This window comes from Miscanthus floridulus, chromosome 8, assembly GCF_019320115.1.
Source record: "Miscanthus floridulus cultivar M001 chromosome 8, ASM1932011v1, whole genome shotgun sequence".
Lineage (NCBI taxonomy): Eukaryota > Viridiplantae > Streptophyta > Magnoliopsida > Poales > Poaceae > Miscanthus > Miscanthus floridulus.
Window position 1 is genome coordinate 221313023 of NC_089587.1, and position 19054 is coordinate 221332076.

The 19054-nt window shown below is 47.8% G+C and overlaps 2 protein-coding genes and 1 long non-coding RNA gene across 3 annotated transcripts; 1 reads left to right on the top strand and 2 right to left on the bottom strand.

Moving 5' to 3' along the window:
* Positions 1-8041: 8041 nt before the first annotated feature.
* LOC136475056 (uncharacterized) lies at positions 8042-10070 on the bottom strand. Its single transcript, XR_010763082.1, has 4 exons — positions 9200-10070; positions 8691-8895; positions 8474-8597; positions 8042-8375 (listed from the first exon to the last, which is right to left on the bottom strand). It is a non-coding gene; the product is annotated as an uncharacterized lncRNA (long non-coding RNA).
* A 483-nt stretch (positions 10071-10553) lies between these two features.
* Positions 10554-12262, bottom strand: LOC136475057 (large ribosomal subunit protein eL33w-like). Its single transcript, XM_066472609.1, has 4 exons — positions 12106-12262; positions 11779-12007; positions 11627-11670; positions 10554-10807 (listed from the first exon to the last, which is right to left on the bottom strand). The coding sequence occupies exons 1-3, from the start codon at positions 12171-12173 to the stop codon at positions 11629-11631; spliced, it is 339 nt and encodes a 112-aa protein (XP_066328706.1). The 5' UTR covers positions 12174-12262; the 3' UTR covers positions 10554-10807; positions 11627-11628.
* Positions 12263-14476: 2214 nt separating this feature from the next.
* LOC136475058 (beta-1,3-galactosyltransferase pvg3-like) lies at positions 14477-15688 on the top strand. Its single transcript, XM_066472610.1, has one exon. It carries the CDS (start codon positions 14529-14531, stop codon positions 15531-15533), a length of 1005 nt encoding a protein of 334 aa, XP_066328707.1. The 5' UTR covers positions 14477-14528; the 3' UTR covers positions 15534-15688.
* Positions 15689-19054: the final 3366 nt, after the last annotated feature.

Genomic DNA, 19054 nt, shown 5'->3' on the forward strand with positions numbered 1-19054 from the left:
TTTCTTCAAAAGCACGAAGTTTTACAACTCCTAAAAGGCTATGTCCAAAAATTTCTAATAATCTACTCCCTAAAATATAAAAGATAATTTTACATCAAGAATTATGTACCATTTCTAAATTATCCTAACCACTTTTATATATTTCTTTCTCTCTTGTACATTTACATCAGGAACAATTTTTTGCTCTTTATTCTTTCCACACCCTTCCACCTTTAGATTGGCCGATAAACACGCGCGGGAGAGAAGATACGTGTGACTTGAAAGTGCGTAACTTTACACGGAACATGGTGACTTTTCTCGAGTTCTAAAAGATTAAGAGGATGGATTAGGAGTTGCTGTAGATGTGTTTTTTCTTATCTTGCTAAAAAACAAGAATTAGAAAGGATTTAGGGAACTCTTGGAGATGCTCTAATATGGTCTTGAGATGATTTAAAGGCTGACCTATATATACAATTAATTTCCTTCCTTTTACAATTTTATTGTACTAATTTCAAGATAAACAAAACAAAGCTTGTAATTTGCAGAGCAGAAATCGTATATAATGGTAAGAGAGTTACTCCAAAAAAACAGCTCATGAGACAGTTGCTTCACAAAATTTTCTCACCTTTTTCTCCCCCTTTCATAAAAAATTATATACGACACTGCATCAGACGATCTGATCATTTGTATTAGACATCTCTCCCCCACATCATAAAAAAATCGTAAACGACACTGCATTATACGATTTGATCATCGACAGCATTAGACGATTTGATCATTGGCAGACGATCTATGAGATCATTGGTAAGCACTTGTCCTTAGAAAATTCACTGTGGGAATTGAAGCTAAAAGCTATATGACGCTCTTAAATAAACCTCATGTAGAAACTAATTCTTTGTAAGTAAATCAGAAGAAGATAGCCATTTAACTATCACACTGGCAGCCTCATAATCATTTCGTACGATCAATGTTTTATATGTTAAACCTAATTTAGGAGAACCAATACAACTAGAAACCACGCGTGGCGTTTGTGGCAGAACCACCCGAAATAGCACGCTTTCAGAGGCGCTCGTCTTCCATCAGACACTAGGCACCCCGAGAGTAAACTACATCGAATGGTTCCATCGAGCACACTCCGAGAAAGAACTCGAATAATCTACGTTTTTCCTCCGGGATCCAATAATGAGAACGAGTTTACAATACTTAGTCCATTTCATACCACTAGAGTTCTTAGAAATACATTATTACAATACCAAGTCCAAAGTGCGGAATTTAAACAGCGGAATTACAATAAACATCTAACGATAAGATACAAGGATCCGTCTGTGCCCACCAGAATAATCATCCACACAACAGCTACTCATCAAGCTGCACCTGCAACAGGGGTAAATAAACCCTGAGTACGCAATGTACTCGCAAGACTTACCCGACTAGTGAGAATAATTTTTCGAATCCAAAGAATATGATAAGCTTTATGGTTTGTTGGGTTTTCTTTTTCGAAAAGTCTTACTAGTAGTGAATCCTTATGTATGTTCCTATGAGCAGTCATGATTAGTTCATTATCTAACCATTCTATGTAAGCACATGTTCTACCTTCGAGCAAGAGTTGAGCAATCAGATCTATTTCATCATCTTTCATCTTCCAGTTCTTATTATGGTGCTAGATCGTAGATAAGTCGTACCGTATTACACGGCGATTCGCGAACCAATGTAGCACAGCTGAGTACCCCAAAACACACGCCCCGCTTGTACCCCAAGCATAAGCAGGACCAACCCACCACTCTCCTGTCAAGAGGTCCAGGTCCCCGTCCAAACTTGGACTCCAAGCCCCCACACCTGAGTCCCGGACTCAGTGTGGTGCTTAGACCTCCATCATCCCCGTCTCCAATCAGTCGGTCCAGAAAGAGACGGAACCCACGACAAGAGAGCAACGAGCCTTCTCTACTCCCATAAACAAGTATGTGCTCAGGATAATAAGTCTCTGACCTGACTAGAATCCAGTGCAACGACCGGTCCTTAACCGACACGGACAGGAAAAACAGTGTAACCAAGCTATGCCCCGTTGGCCGTGGGATACAACCTTTTACACCCACCAATACCCATACCATATCCCTGCCCCGTCTCCATTTTCTTTCACTATTTTATCATGAGAGTGATAACAATAATCACCTATTGTTAGTAACGACAGGTTACTCACGCTACCGATAGCCTAAGCATAGCAGCTACTTGACCTATGCTAGTAGGACTCCTGGGTAGGTATATCTATGCATATAGTTTTAATATAAATCATGTAACGTAAATGCACATCACATATATATATCCAGTGATTATTCAAAATAAGAGTTATGCACCGGGGCTTGCCTTGGGCAGGCGTGGTGTCAGCTCAGTCAGTCAGTGGCGGCTCCGAGACCTCCTCCTGCACGAGGATCTCCTTCTCGTACTCCTCGATCATCTCCTCGATCTTCATGGTCTCCGATGATTATGATCTCCGCCAACTCGTTCTCTACATGCATGCGATGATGATACAACACTTAGTATTTTAGCAACAACAGCTCCTAAATTAAGAATACACATGGTAAACTACTAAGCTAGCTCTAATGACTAAGATACTAAGCTAACTATCATCTTCATCAAGTAAAGTATTGGGTTCAACTAACAAACACCTAGCTTTACAAATGAAGGATATCTTTATTTCTACTAATGATTTAATGTATATTTGAAACAAAAAGCATTTAACTACCCTTAGGTTATGTCTATTCTAAAGCTACAAAAATTACAGCGAGCATATAATAATACCATAAAGCTACTGTAAAAATTTTAAAGCTACAACTATCACCATATTGCCACAAAAATTCCTACAATATTTAACCTAATAATATTAAGCACTCTCAAATGATTTAATAGTTCCTGATATCAATATATATATATATGAACTAAATACACCAACAGATAGAGCACAATTTTAGCAACTAACAAAATTAGTTTTACAATTTTTGGATACCTATGTGATTTTATATGATTTACCAAAGTTTAGCTCAGAATTAAAATGAAAAGTTATTTCTATTCTCCACGAAAAAAGATAAACTCAATTCGGCCCAACGAGACCCACGCGGCGCTTCGCGCGCGCGAGCGCGTGGCGACCCATAGGCGAGGCACGACTAAAAGCTCTAGTTTGATTTTGGTGAATTGATGGAACCCTAAGTGCTAATCTAGTTTATCAAGTGATCATGAGATAGGTAGCACATTCCAAGTGGTGAAGCAAATAAAGATCATGACATGATGATGATGATGCCATGGTGATGATCAAGTGCTTGGACTTAAAAAGAAGAAGGAGAAAAACAAAAGGCTCAAGGCAAAGGTATAAATAGTAGGAGCTATTTTGTTTTGGTGATCAAGACACTTAGAGAGTGTGATCACATTTATGTTCGATAGCCATACTATTAAAAGGGGTGAAACTCGTATCGGAATGTGGTTATCAAAGTGCCACTAGATGTTCTAACTCATTGCATATGCATTTAGGATCTAGTGGAGTGCTAACACCCTTGAAAATGTTTGTGAAAATATACTAACACATGTGCACAAGGTGATACACTTGGTGGTTGGCACATTTGAGTAAGGGTTAGGAACTTCACCAGCGGAGTGTCCGCCCGTAGAGTGCGGATAGTTCGACGGTGCCACCGGCGCCCTAAACTCAGGTGAACGTGGTCACTGTAAGTGACCAGACGCTGGTCTCTGAAGGACCGGTGTGTCCGGTCAGTAGCAGTAGAAAAAGCGTAGCGTCGGTCATCGACCAGACGCTGGCTGGCTACGTCCGGTCACACTGACATGGTCGTGCACAAAGGAGTCACCGAGTGACCGGACGCTGGGTGTGTTCGGTCGAGCATGACCGGACACGTCCGGTCGTGAAAAGTCATCTCTAGATGCTTACTGGAAACGATCGGACGCTGGGGTTCAGCGTCCGATCACTTTGAGCTGCTACGTCCGGTCATCACTTGACCGTTGAGATTGGGCGATCAACATTTGAAGAGAGGGGACACGTGGCACGCATCACATGATCGGACGCTGAGGTCCAGCGTCCGGTCAATATGACCGGAGAGTCTGGTCACCCCGTGTTGTGCCCAGTGAAGAGGCACAACGACTCTATTTTGTGGGGGGCTTCTATTTAAGTTCCATGGCCGACTCAATCTCACTCTCTTGGCCATTTACATTGACATAGCAATCTTGTGAGCTTAGCCAAATCCCTCCCACTCATCACCATCATTGATTTGTCATCTTTGTGAGATTGTGAGAGAATCCAAGTGCATTGCTTGAGTGTTTGCATCTAGAGGCACTTGTTGTTCGTGTTTCGCTGCGGGATTCACTTGTTACTCTTGGTGGTTGCCGCCACCTAGACGGCTTGGAGCAGCGAGGATCGTTGAGCGGAGGTTGGTGATTGTCTCCAGCTTCGATCGTGGTGATTGTGAGGGGTTCTTGACCTTTCCCCGACGGAGAGCCAAAAGGTACTCTAGTAGATTGCTCGTGGCTTGTGTGGTCCTCATCTTGTGTTGGTTGTGCGGCACCCTATCGAGGGTTTGGCGTGTGATGCCAATTAGCGCGTGAACCTCCAAGTGAGTGAATCGCCACAACGAGGAGTAGCTTGCCGGCAAGCAAGTGAACCTCGGTAAAAAATCATTGTGTTCATCATTTGATTCCGAGGTGATTGGTCTTCATTGTTATTCATTTTTGTGATTGATTGGCTCCTTTTTTGACATGGCGGTATAACCTTCTTGCTCACTCTCTTTATATTACCGCAAACTAGTTGTCAAGCTCTTTAGTGTAGCTAGTTGTGAGAGCTTGTTAGTTTGGTTATTGTGGCTCTTTAGTTAGCCTTTGAGAGCACATTAACTTAGTGTAGTGACATAACTATTGTGTGGATAGAAACTATATCAACTGGAATTATGGTGATGGCTTGCATTTTTAGTAGGCCAGCACAACACTTGCTTCGCCTCATAATTATCTAACCGGTTTGCTAAGTGTTATTGTAGAATTTTTATTATGCTATTCACCCCACCTCTAGCCATTAGGACCTTTCAACGACCCACGCGTAGAGGCGGCCCACGGTGAGGAAGCCCGCGCGCACCGGCACTCTTGCAAAAATGCCCCTAGACTATGAGGAAAACAACCCGCAGTCCACGTTACTATTTCTATAGACAATGACTTTGCAACGGAACCCTCGAATCTTTCTCCTCTTTTCAATGGCAAGGTCCTCGACCATCTTCGCGCGCGCTGGCACGGCGAACAGTGGCACTGGCGCTTACACCGATCACATGGGACCCCCGCTGACCTATCTATGAGGCCGACGCTCACCTAAGGTTCAACGCGAGACGATGGGCGACGGTTGCACGAGCCGGGACGCCGTAGAGGGACCTCTCCACGACGGCGGGCACCCTGCGGCAATGACGACGGCGTTCAGGTGAGCCGCAACAACAACAAGACGATAGGGTAGCGGGTAAGCAACGACCACTCACCAGTGACCATACCGAGAAGCCGGCTCGGCCGGAGATGACCCGAGTGAGGCTGGCCACGTGCGCGCTGCGAGGTGAACGGCGGACCGCAAAGACACGGCCGCGTCAGCAGCGAGGCAACTGCACTAGAGCTGTGACTAGCATGCGCACGACGAAGAGGGAGCCAAGGCTAGCTAGTGGTGTAGAGGAATTGGCCCAGGATGAAGTGGTGAAGACTGGCTACGACGCGGGCGGCGACAGGCCTTAACGGCACGGTGGCGGGCAAAGCTCCAAAATTAAAGCTTGGCGTGACGCGAGTCAAGGCGCGATGGGGTCGGCTGGAGAGGGGGCGTGAAGGCGGAGACGCGAGCACGAGGAATTGATGAGAGGTGCTCACTCTCTGGCTTCACCGTGACACGACGCGATGGCGGCGAAAAACAGAGGGAGAAAGAGGGAAAGAGCAGACGGTGCGGCAGGTGGGCTCGGCTCGTCCACGCCTTGGCGGGACACGTGCGGCGAGCACGGGAGTCCCACGCGCTAGCGCTACGGACAACGTGTGCGTGCGTCCGACCGGCGTGGCCCGCGCGCCGCAATGCCATAAATGGCGTGGCGACGGCGGCTCGCCCACGTGCGCGCGGTAGAGGCAACACGCACAGGGCTGCAACAGCACAGAGGTGCAGCGGATCAGCGCGGACGTGACAACGACGCGACGACAGCGACAGTGTCGCGATGCGAGTAGTGCCGGCAGTGCGAACGCGACGATAATGCAGCGCGGCCGCGGCGGCACCCAAAACGGTAGTGTGAGGCAGAGCAGCAGGGCGCAGGGCTAGCAGCTCACTGTGGCCGGCCTCGGCCAAGCCCAAGCGGTGCGACGACAGCGACAGCAGCGCGACACGGCAGCAGGACGGCCAGGCGCAGGTGAACGGCGGGCGTGGCGGCCAGCGGCGTGCCCACCACGCCCAGGCTGCGGCAGTAGCAACAGGCTAGCGTGGCCACGTGCACGTACACCCAGCGCACCGACGCCGCGACGTCGGGGCAGGACGGCCTGGTGACCGCGCCCAACATAAGAAGACGGCCCGAGTTCATGTTATGCACGAATTTTAAAGCGTTTGAGACGTCTAAACTGTTGATCCAATCCCCCAAACAATTTTTGCTATACCTTAGAGGGTATATTAGGCTATTAAAACAAGCTATAATACTACCCTACTCCTTAACCCAATCTCTCACAATAAATTGCTAAACATAGCAATGTCTAGCAGTCGGCAAACTTGAAAATTTCTAAGTTTTGGAGGTGAATTTGATTTCCATTTGCGATTTCTAAGCTAGTGCTTTCTTAACCGGTGATCCGGTGTCTATGTAGTGGTGTGTGTATGGGGTTCGGGTCTATGTATGGCTCTCTTTTTCTTCTATTAATACAATGATACGTCGAGAAAAAGATTTCTAAGCTAGTAGAAATATTAGCTAGTAATATCATTTTTCGACCGCAAGTATTTCACTGTCATCTACAAAGTTTGTACTTCAAACTTTATTTAAGTATCACACACATGTTCTATAGCATTTTTGCTTAATAAAAATTGGTTTTAAACCCTAAGTGATATAACATGACTATCGAATCAACTTTCGCTCCGCATTTTAGTTGATCGTTTTGAGTTACAGAAATTAATCTACACACTTTATTACATGCATTGACATATAAACATGATCCTAATGACATGTTTTAGTAAATGATTTACGGCAGCGTTGCCGCGCGCTTGCCTGTATTGGGCCATCCTACCATGCGTGAGTCTATATGGAGACCAATCGAGCTCCTTTGGTTTGAGTATGAGCATTGAATATTTCAATTATAAGTCGACACGACCTAAAACTGGCTTTCCCAGGCAACCTGCTAGGCAAAGTATATACTATTCTGGATTCATAAAACAAGGCAGTATGCAATTCTGGATTCACAAAGTTAAAAAGCAAATTTTAACATAGAGAAAACATGGGCGACAAAGAGTACACATGGGCGCCTGCCTCCAACTGTCCGTTGGATTCTAGAGAATCGCATTGATGGAACATACATCCACATCTTCATGTTAGGATCAAAGCCAATGAAGATTACTTCAGGTAGCATATTTGTGGGGATTGTCAGTGCATTATAAAAGAACTTCAAGCAAGTGCAAACATTCACCATGTTCGCTTGTTGGTTTCAGCCAGCCAACAGTGTTTTCCTCTCACAAAAACCCAGCACTAGCCAGCCCAAACCAGCCCAGAAACCAACCAGCAAACACGCCTGAGAGGCGACAATAGTGGAGGATGGAGTGTCTATGAGTAAACTACCACAGCCATACTCATGTCAAAGCTCAGAGAAAGTGGACCTCTGACTGCCCTCAAGTAGCACTTGACATTATCCGCAGTTCTAGGTCCAAAACATGTATCTGACTTCTGACATGAACTGTCATTATAATTATTTTTTTTGTGGTTGTAGCCAAAGAAGTTATACAACAATTTGAGAACTACAGCAACAACCAAGGAACTGAACCACAAGATTTGAACCCTCTATATCATCAAATACAATGCCAAGATATGCATATTATGGGTTAGGTATGGGCAAGCAGCAGGGTAAAATTAAGAGCTATGCAACAAGCTACAATTTAAACGTAGGGGAATAAAACTTTACAGTCTCTGTGAGTTGTTACACTGTTTTAGTGTTGGGCTACTAATATATGGAAGGATATTTCTTTCTGTGAAAACAAGTATATGAGTTTGAAGGTGAAGTTGAATTAAAACAACATGTTTGATATTGCTCTGAATAATGGCTTGCGATGAAGACAACCAATATGAACTGTGGTCTAGAAGCAACTATTTCACCTCCAGTTTCTCTTGCCTCTGCATCAGCTTACGTTTTGCATGAGCAGCTGCGGCTGCTGCATCCTGTAATGGACATACATTTAGCTTGACCCTGCAATGCTCCCATACACAGTAAAACCATGACCATTTGCAATGTTCATGAGTTATCCCACCAAACTTACATTTGGTTAGAATTTCCTGTGGAGTTCTCATAGTATTGTTTCCAACCTGTTGTTCTCTTATTCCCTTGGGATGTAAAGGAGGATGCTGTTGCCCGAGCTACTTGATCGTCAATCTCTACGTCATCTGCATTCAATACTCCTAGGCTAAGAGGGAAGGGAGCACTTAAGATAAATGCGTGCTTTAAGATATATAAGGAAGGAGAAAGAGAAAGAGAACCGATTGACATTTCTTCTATCCGATCATCAAGATTGGGTAGAAGGTTCAGCAAATGGTTCTTTCAAGAAAATTGACTCCAAGTGTTCGCTGGGAGTTTGTGGCGTCAAACTTTCTCTCATTTTTGCATTTTCTTCAGCCTTGTCTTTCATTCCTTTAATGAAGCCACCAATAATCCCTGCTGCAAGATTATGGACCATGGAGTTTCCTGTAAATCCAAAATATACACGAGCTTCCACTCAATTTACAGGAAGACATGAATGGATACTTGCTTTCTTCTCTGATTACTACCAATATATTTAGTACGAGAAAGAACAGTACACAAAAGGGGTGCTAACTGTGAAATAGTCATCTTGCTACTTGCAATATGTTGAACAGAAAGCATCATAGTATATATGAATCTTCAAGCGCACACTGTAAATGAACTTGGCAACACGCAAATTGCAACACCATTAGGCTATGTGGGTAGTATATCAAATGGGCTATCACGGTAGTTGAACAGGACTGTGTACCTTTAATGTGATATGCGGCTGGACATTTTGTCGGACATGTTGCACGCAGTAGAGGCAGTCGCTTAGTCGTGCTAGTTGCTCGCTTGGCTGGGTGGTTCCGGGTTAGCCGGTCAGGGGACGCCAGTGTAGGTGGCCGGAATGCTTTACCGCTGTCCCCTTCCGGGCTCCCAGCGGTCGACCATGGCTAGCCTCCACGCCCTGTTCCGTGGTTTCGCCTACACTGCTGCTGGCGGCAGCACGTGATGTGGTGGCGCGGCCAAGCCCTGGACGGCGCCGTAACCGCTCAAGAGTAGAAACGGCCGCGCCATTGGAGGCGACACGCGTATCCGATGGGGAGAGCCGGGCGTGGCTCGCGGCCGAGGATGGGTTACGGCCTTACGGGCCACCACTGCGGCCGTCCTCCTTCCCTTTCATCGTCGCGACATGTGCCGCCGTCACGAGCGGGAGGCGCGGTGGAGGAGGGCTGACTGCTGAGGGCGGCCAGGCCGAGAGCGGGCAGATGAGGTCGGTGGAGGGCAGGGCGCCGAGAGCGGGCGGATGAGGTCGGTGGAGGGCAGGGCGACGGGTGGTGCTGTAAGATGATGGAGGTCTCGGGTCTCCAGCAATACATCTTCTTCTTTTGCAGTAAGGATTTAGGATCATGGATTGAAGTGTGCCTGCCCGTCCGCGTCCACCCTCCCCACCTCCGGCCGGTGGCTCGGGCATTCCCGGCGTGGGCGCGGGGTGCACAGGCACGGCGGCCTAGACCTCCCCTGAGCGTGCGGGGGGACCAGCGACCCTGGCGCGGGCGTGGGTGCGGGCAGAGGAGGCGGGAAGGGGGAGGGGTAGGCGCGGCGCGGCGGCCCGAGCCACCGTGGCGCGTGCGGGCGCCCCGGCCACCTCAGCTCGGCCTGGGGACCCCGGCGTGAAGGACGCACGGCTGATAAAAAAATAGGCGACGTGGCCCAATGATTTGCGCGAACTTGGCTGCGGTTTAGAAAGAAAGAGATGATAAAAAAATAGGCGACGTGGCCCAATGATTTGCGCGAGCTTGGCTGCGGTTTAGAAAGAAAGAGACGCGCAAAAAAACATGTTTAGAAGAGATGCCTCTGAAGTCTGGACGCTAAACAAGCCCTAAAACATCAGACTACAGGTAACTCGCAGCCACAGCTGACGATTGAAATTTTACCTGTTACAAATCTAAAAAAAATGACGCAGACCAATCAAAGAGCACGATGACGGTCAGAGAAAACGATTGGTGCATTGGTTCCTCCGGTTCCGGAGCATCATGAAACGAAACCGCACATCAACAGCTCTTGAATACACCATAACATGACCATGGAGCCAGAGATACGCTCATGAAATCACAGAACCGTTGCTCAAAATGCAATGAGAGCGTATATCATTAACGCAATCATCATACAAAAATATGGCAGATAACTCAGTTCTAACTTAAACTCCATATAATGTTTCAAGTGGTCCATAACACCAAAACTTGGAGAACTTTAAAGGGTTCTCAAATAGACAGCTCAACCTGCTAACTCTCAACCTGAACACAACCCTTACAATGACAGTTTAAGGAAGATAAAATCTAGAAGAAAAGCACGATCCTCCACGCCTTGAAATTATCTGCATTGGACGAGACAGTATTAGAAGCAGATAAAAAGGGCCTTGTGTGGAGATTGGAGAACTACAGCAAGTATTCTCAGAAAAACATTTGATGATAGCAAGAACAGATAGTTGCAAAAGTAAATTTTTTTTCTAAATTCAGAATTAGTAACAAACCAAATACTTAGGTAAGGTAACTCTGGCACTCTGCTATGCTTAGCAACAGAATCCCACACAGAACAGGAAAATGAAATTGAAAATACACTTAGCTTGGAAGTGTGGGAGCCTGGAAGGGCTCAAATAAATAAGTGACTATGATTCCAGAACTATCAAAATGCAGATGTATTCAATCAACCAAATAAGCCAGCTATCGTTCTATCCATTTTCTTATACAACACCAATGTGGCAATGAATTTCACTGAAACCAGGCAGCACAGGTGTCCTGCAGATAATTTCTGCTAATCCTATTCATGTGTGTAGAAATAGCTGAGATGTGTCTCCTTTTTAATCACCTAACAACATGATTCTATCAATACAAAATAAAAGGTTCCTGTAGAATCTCAATGTGATTGCCTGATTATTCGGTGGTGCACACAACTGAGAGTACAGCCAAATAACCAGCCACTAATCCTTAATTGGGCATGTTGCACCACATAAGAACAAGTCCATCTGCCAAAAAGACACATTTGCAGACAGGGCACAGCAGCACTAATGGGTATAGCCGTGTAGGATGAAGCTACAATGGCAACACGTAAAGAGGTACTAGGTATGAGGTATTAAACAATAATCAGGGCGTGCAACTAGTAGCAGTAAGTTGAGTAGATTGCAATCGACACTAACCTTTAGATGCTGCTGGGGTACATGAAGACCCTGACCTTGCGGCCCTGCAACAAAGGGGGGATAGCAGAACAGAATTAGCACAGAGCACAGAATGCAGAGCAGGACGTAGCGACGAATGGAGAAGGGGAAGGCGCGGGGGCGCTCCAGCTCACCATGGATTCCGGCGGCAGGTTGGACCTGAACTTGGCGCGGACGACGCCGGAGTTGCCGTGCGGGCGGGTAACCTTGCCCCAGATGCAGCGGTAGTGGGTGCCGCTGCTCTTGGTCTTGGCCTTGTATATGTAGGCCATCCGCTTGCCGCAGTACCACGCGACGTCCCCCTTGGTGTTCACCCCCTCGATCTGCACCAGCGATGTGGTCTCGTACTGGTTCGACTTGGACCTGCATCAGCCACGCCCACCGCCCGCACGCGCGTCACAACACGGTTGCAAGGGCAAAGCTAAGGCCGATCGGCTTGGGGCGAAGGAGAAGGAGCTCACCTCTTGTATCCGAGGACGGTGCCCCGGACGTAGAGCCTCACGCGCTGCCCCGTGCGCCCCTTCACCATCTCGCTGCTGCCGCCGGAGACGATGGGTTCGGAGGTCGAGTGCGGGGGACGGCGCAACCACGAGGGGAAGAAACCCTAGAGGGAGGCGGTGGCAGTGGTTAAGTACCCGTCAGTTTCGCAAGTGAACGGCTGAGATCGAATGGTGTTGTATCGAGGATGTACTGGCTTACTGCGGATATGCTGGGCTAGGGCTACTTTCAATGGGCCAAGTACTTATGTGGACATGTGGCTTTAACAGGCTGAATACGTGTAATCGCGTGTTGAATGGGCCAAGCTTCAAAAATGACGGAGAAGCCTGGCCCGTTTTTTTTTTATGCACCGCCGAAGAGAAAAGTTGAAAGGAGATTTTGTGCTTATATAAACAGGAAGCATCTACGGAACAACCAGCCAATTTTATGTGTGCTCTCACTGAGAAATTCTGAGCCAATGACATTATGACAAATATTTCATGTGCTTTTGTACAATCTGAATGATAAAGTGACTCATTTTTTTCAATTTCAATAGAATTTTCTAACAAGGGCATGGACTTGTCTAATTGAGGGTTTAGCCAATTGATATGTTCTTTAGCCAAATTGTCTAAACGAGGAGTATATAAAGTCCTGCTTTCCTTGCAAATGAACCAGTAGACGTTTAAAATATGTTAATTAAAATCCTAGCCTTTAATCACTTCTTGACACTAGTAGAGAAACGACTTTTGATCCACTTCAAAATTTGGCTTTAGTCCCGATATTTTTCGCGCCCGGGACTAGAGAAATCTTTAGTCCCGGTTGGTAGCTCCACCTATGACTAAAGGTCCCTGCCCAACGGTTACCGAGGTGTGTCAGAGGCACGTCAGTGCGAGAATCTTTAGTCCCGGTTTGAGACATGAATCCGGACTAAAAGTGTGACTTTTAGTCCCGGTTTGAGACACGAACCTGGACTAAAGGTATCTTTAGTCCCGGTTTATGTCTCAAACCTGGACTAAAGGTGTCTCCAAACTGAATTTAAAAGGAAAGCGTATCTTATCTAAGTTAGATGTGTGGTGGTAGGTGAGATAGTAACGCGTGCAAGAGTTGAAGTGGGAGGTCGTAGGTTCGAATCTCCACAGCTGCAATATTTTTTTATCCAATAAACACCTCTACTCCCGGTCGGAGGAACCGAGACTAAAAATCAAGACCTTTAGTCCCGATTGCGTAGTCCCGGTTCCAAAACCGGAATTAAAGAGAGTTGAGAACCGGGACTGCATCCCGTTTCTCTACTAGTGTGATGTTTTAAGTACAATTACTAGTGTGATATTTTAAGTACAAGCGTTTTTCAAGGGGGAGGTTGCTTTTATCTTGGAGAATAGAGGAATCATCACTAGAACACTTAAGTTGTAATTAACATTCTTTTTTTAGATCACATAGACAGCCTATTCGCTTGAACTTATCAGCCTGTCTTATCAGTTATGGAACAATGTTTTTCTCTCACAACAAATCAGCTATGACTGACTTATCAACCGCAGAAACTATCGACCGAAGTTGCTAGTCTCCTGAAAGGCAGAGGTAGGGGGTGTAAGTTGCTACCGAGTCATTATGATATTGCCTTTAACATTCTTTTTTAAAAGTCATATGGTGGACACATAAACATATGCACTCTCTCCGTTTCCTAATTTCTGTTGTTACTACTAGGCTAATGTCAAAGTCAAACCTTTATAACTTCAACTGTCCATAGCTTTTAAAACATCTAGTTTTAACATTGATGATGCTAAGATAAGATGTATATAACTTACTTTTCAAAGATTACTTTAACAATAAATTTATTACTATTAAACAAAACATAGACAAAGCTATACTTTGGTGACCGTGTTACTGTTTAAAACGATAGGAATTACAGAACTCGATTAGAGATAAAAATAAATGATGCACGGTAGTAGTATTGGTCGACAGCTGCACGTTACGTTCCTCGGATCCTGCTCGCTTCGGATCTACGCAATAAATGCAGTCGATGAGCTTCCGATAAGAAGATTTACCCACGAGCTGACCGGGGGCTTAGATCTAAGCCAATTGTAGTCACACGCTCACATGTAGCAGTAAAAAACGCTATGTATGGACAGCTCAAGGCATCGATTTTCACACTAGGATTATACAAAAAAATTAGAAGCGCGGTTTACTCCCCGGAGTCGTAGTTCAGTGAACAGACACACTTGGATTCAGATCTACAGCACCTTCCTGCAAGGCAAAGCACAGTGTCAGTGCTCCTTCTACTTAAGTAAGCTTAACTAACAGCTCGCCGCCGAGCACTACTGAGCTCACCAAGTCAGCAGCAGCAGCTAATCAGCTAGCCAGACTTGAGAAGCTTAGCTAGACGACGACCGCCGGGCGGCCGGATAGCAGGATGAAGCCTCCGTCTTCTCTTGGGGCTCCGTCGTCGTCCCCACGCACCTCGCTCTTCCTCCTCCCTGGGATCCTCCTGGCTGCGGTCATCTACCTTGTCCTCTTCCCCGACAACTTCAGGCTCCCGGGGATGTTCGGGTCGTCCTCGTCGCCGTCATGCAACGACAACAACGGCTCGCCGTCAGCGGTCGGCCGTCTCGCCGCCGGAGGCTCTCCAGCGGAGGAGGCGGTGGACCTGCGGCTGCTGATGGGCATCGTGACTACCCCAAGCACGTACGAGCGGCGCGCGCTCCTGCGGCTGGCCTACTCCCTGCAGCCGCGTCCCGTGCGCGCGGTGGTGGACGTGCGCTTCGTCATGTGCCGCATCGAGCGGGAGGAGGACCACATCCTGGTGGCGCTGGAGATCATCGCGCACGGCGACGTGGTGGTGCTCAACTGCACGGAGAACATGAACGACGGCAAGACGTACGCCTACTTCTCGGCCGTGCCGGGGCTGTTCGCCGGGGAGCGGTACGACTACGTGGGCAAGACCGACGACGACACCTACTACCGGGTGGCGGCGCTGGCGGAGTCGCTGCGCTGGAAGGCGCGGCGGGACGCGTACCAAGGCTACCTGACGCCCTGCCACTGGCTGCCCGAGAAGCAGTACATGTCCGGGATGGGGTACGTCGTGTCGTGGGACGTGGCGGAGTGGATCGCCTCCACGCCGGAGCTCCGTGACGACCACAACGACTGGGAGGACGTCGACTTCGGCGGCTGGCTGCGCAAGGGCGGGAAGTACAAGAACGTGTACAACGAGGAGCCGAGGATGTACGACTACTGGGACAGGGAGATGGCCACCGACGTCAACTGCTTCCGGCACGAGCACATCGCCGACGCCGTGGCCGTGCACAAGCTCAAGGACCGCCTCAAGTGGGCGCGCACGCTCCACTTCTTCAACGCCACACAGGGGCTCAAGCCGTCCAAGCTCTATCATGTGGACTTGGACAACGTCTACCACGTCTAGCCGTGTAGAGATCGATCTACCATACATGTTGTCATGCATACCTGTTTTAGATTTTTATAGGCAATAGCTAGAGTTTATGTTGCTGTACTGTGAAGAGCTACCTGGCTCCTTCCGAAATAGCTCTAGCTCTGGCTCTTCTGGAGAAGGAAAAATAGTTTTAGAAAACGTTTGGCAAAACAACTCCTCCTGTTTCTTTGAAATGAATGAGATATATCAAATGTCCAAAGTACTCATGCGCTTATTATTTGATTTGGTTGTACGCATGAGAAATTAAAATGCATGTAATTTTTGTGAAACTAAAATTGGCAATATTACATCGATTACTCGTAATATTTATCATGATTAAGGTAAACCGTATTTGAATTATTTTTATGACAAAAATAAGGCTAAACGTTCGGTTTTGGGCCAAGGGCCCATACGGCCTGCAGCTGCAGACCTCCTGCTCCCTTCCCTGAACACCGCACGCCGCCGCCGCGCCGCTCGTAAGCAACTCGCACTGGCCGCCGCCGCATGCACCTGGATGCTTGCACCACCGCTCGCCCTCGCCCAAGCAAGGCTTGCCTTCTTCCACGCTGCCGTGCGCTCCCACAACGCACTTGCCTAGGCCGTCGCTTGCTCGCACAGCGCAGGCGCCCGCACCGCTGCTCGCACGATTTGCCCGACGGTGAAGCACCACGCCGGCGTCGGTTTCGTCTTGTACGTTGTACCCGGGCAAAGAGCATGCAGAGAAGGGCAACCGCGTCCATACGTCTGCGACCATCAGGTGGATCCACGAGAAGTTTGAAATCGTGGCTCCTCCTTCGTAGTGCAAAAAGGCTCCGGCTCTCCCATGCGCTTCTCCGGTGAAGCCAGAGCCAGAGCCAGAGCCCCTCCGGGAGCCATACCAAACAGGTAAATCCCAGCATACCTATTGTCATGACTCATGCATCCTGTATGCGCACGCCAGCATCAAAAGGTTTCTCGTAGTTTGAGTTGTACTTACGAAGAATCAAATAAATACTGGACAAATGGCTTGTAGGGTTTGGGAAACTTCACCTCGTCTAAAAGTTAGATAAAAGCATGGTATGTTTCTTTCAAGCAATATCTACCGTGAAGCTTCACATGTGCCACAACTGAGAATTTAGGGTCAGCTGCTACTTTAAAGGTACGGATCGATACGGATGCGACACAATATCCGAAGGAAATATGGATTGAAAAAACGAAAACATAGCACGGCCATCAGCTCAATTCCTGAAGCGTTTGCACAGAAGCTTGAAAAGTCATCCCAAATTACAAGTCGTTTTTACTTTTTTGATACATCCATTTTGCTATGTATCTAGATAAAATATATAGGTCTAGATAAGTAGCAAATTCTATGTACCAAAAATAACAAAGTGACTTATAACTTGGAACAGAAAGAGTAAAACGGAAGGGAAGAAGATGCGGTGCTACCTGCTTTAGCCCTTGGCGCCGCCAAATGTACTGTAGCGCACTGTGGTATTTCGTTTGTATTTGGTAATAGTTGTCCAACCATTGACAATTAGGCTCAAAACGTTCGTCTCGCAAAGTACAATCAAACTGTGCAATTAGTTTTTGATTTCGTCTACATTTAGTACTTCATATATGTATCGTAAGTTTGATGTGACGGGGAATCTTCTTTTTGTATAGTGCCAAATTCAGGAGTTTGGGAAACTAAACAACCCCTTAGTTTTCAGGCGACGTTGCCAAAGTGCATCTTCCTGCCGGCGGGGCCCCATCTTGAGCAGCTTGCCGATGATAGCAGCCAATGTGAGTGGAGCTAGGAGTGGGGGAGGTACCCAGGGACACCAATCGCCATGGCTCACCTTACACATCATGAGCTCAGGGCCAGCTCGGTCCAGCCACGGGAGAGATTACTCCTCTACTAGCTTATGTCTTCTATCCCCCCGCTATAGGCGATGGATAGCCTATAAGAAAACGCTTGGGGGCTTGGTCGAGGTGGAAGAAATAAGGGCAGTGGGGAGCGACATCACCACCAAAACACAGTGGCCCCGTTCGTTTGTCTTAAAATGGCTTGTTCGGCTTCTTTTTTTAGCCGGAACAGTGTTTTTCTCTCACAACAATTCAGCCGGAACAATGTTTTTCAGCCAGTTTCAACCAAGTTTCAGACCAGCGAACGGGGCCAGTATCTCGCCTGCAGTAACCTCTATAGGCTACAACGGCCACCGAGGGTGGGAGTGGCAAGGAGGTGCCCCAGTGCAACCACTTTATGTGGCTCACCTCACTTCTGCGCGTAGAAAATAGAGTACACGGGGTAGGCCAACTGCGTCAGTCGCGCGTAGCCCCTCCAACCGTGCGATGATGGCCCGTTTCGCATCAGCAAGACAGAGCGGTAAAGGTGCTCCCCGAACGCCAATCTTCCCACAAATAGAGATTTTTATATTTCTCTCACTGTAACTCTATGTGTGTTGAATTTCACCAAGTATGTATTGTGAAGGAGTGCAAAATAGTGTGAGGATTTGGGCATTACTGGGAAGAATCATAAGTTTGATTGGGATGTCATTTATGGCTATGTAGTCTGCTTAAGGGAACTACTACCACCGGACCTCCGTCCTCCGCTCTCTCATGAGAGGAAAAGGCCATGCTTTTTGGACCTCGTGATACAGATTTTGTTGCCTCTTCGTTAGGTTTTGTGTTGTTGTAGTGGTTGTGTCGAGGACCAATACTAGGGTATCCGAAGAGGAGGAGCTAATGGTCATCAACATTGACTCATCCGAGCAGTCAAGAGCACGACTACGGTTCCAACCGGTCCCCAAGTGCGCGGGCTTCGCCTCGCCCGACCTCTTGGGTGTGGGCTCTGCCTCACCCGACCTCGAGGCCGCTATCTCCGTCTCGCCCGACCCCTTGGGTGCAGGCTCTGCCTCGCCCGACCTCGAGGCCATGTGCTGGATCCCGTTGGGATTGAGAACTGTAGCTCGATCTTGTAGAAGCGCAGTAGTCCCCGGAGGAATTTGTGGGCGGGGGTCGCGAGCCCACGCTCGTGGAAGTGGGCGAACGATACCACGTAGCTGTCAGGCGGCGACGGCGAATCCTCGTTGCCGGGCATCAACCACTGCTCGGGCGAGGTCTGTGTGCGGAGAAGACCGCGACGGACAAGGCCCTCCATGCGCTGGAAGGTGATGTCGGAATGGCACCACGAATCCATTGGAGGTGGGGACGGATGGATGTGAGCTCAACGGTGGCGGAGATGCGGAGGCAGGAAACCTAAGTGTTGGCGGCGGTGGCGTGGCTGCGGAGGTAAGGATGCAAGCGTGCGTATGAAACACGGAGGGCTAACCCTTTGGTTTTATAGGGGCAACAAGTACGAGGAAACCCACAGCTCGCCTAGATCTCCACGTCTGCCATGACCTGTCACCACATCTCGTCATGGGGCGTGCGCACGCAACATATGGCCGCCCCCTTGAAAAACGTGTCAGGCGTTTCTGAAAGCATCTAGGCTCCTAGTTGGGTTTCGGTGATTAATGACAATACGTGATTACTGTGACTAACGTGTGTTTTGCAGA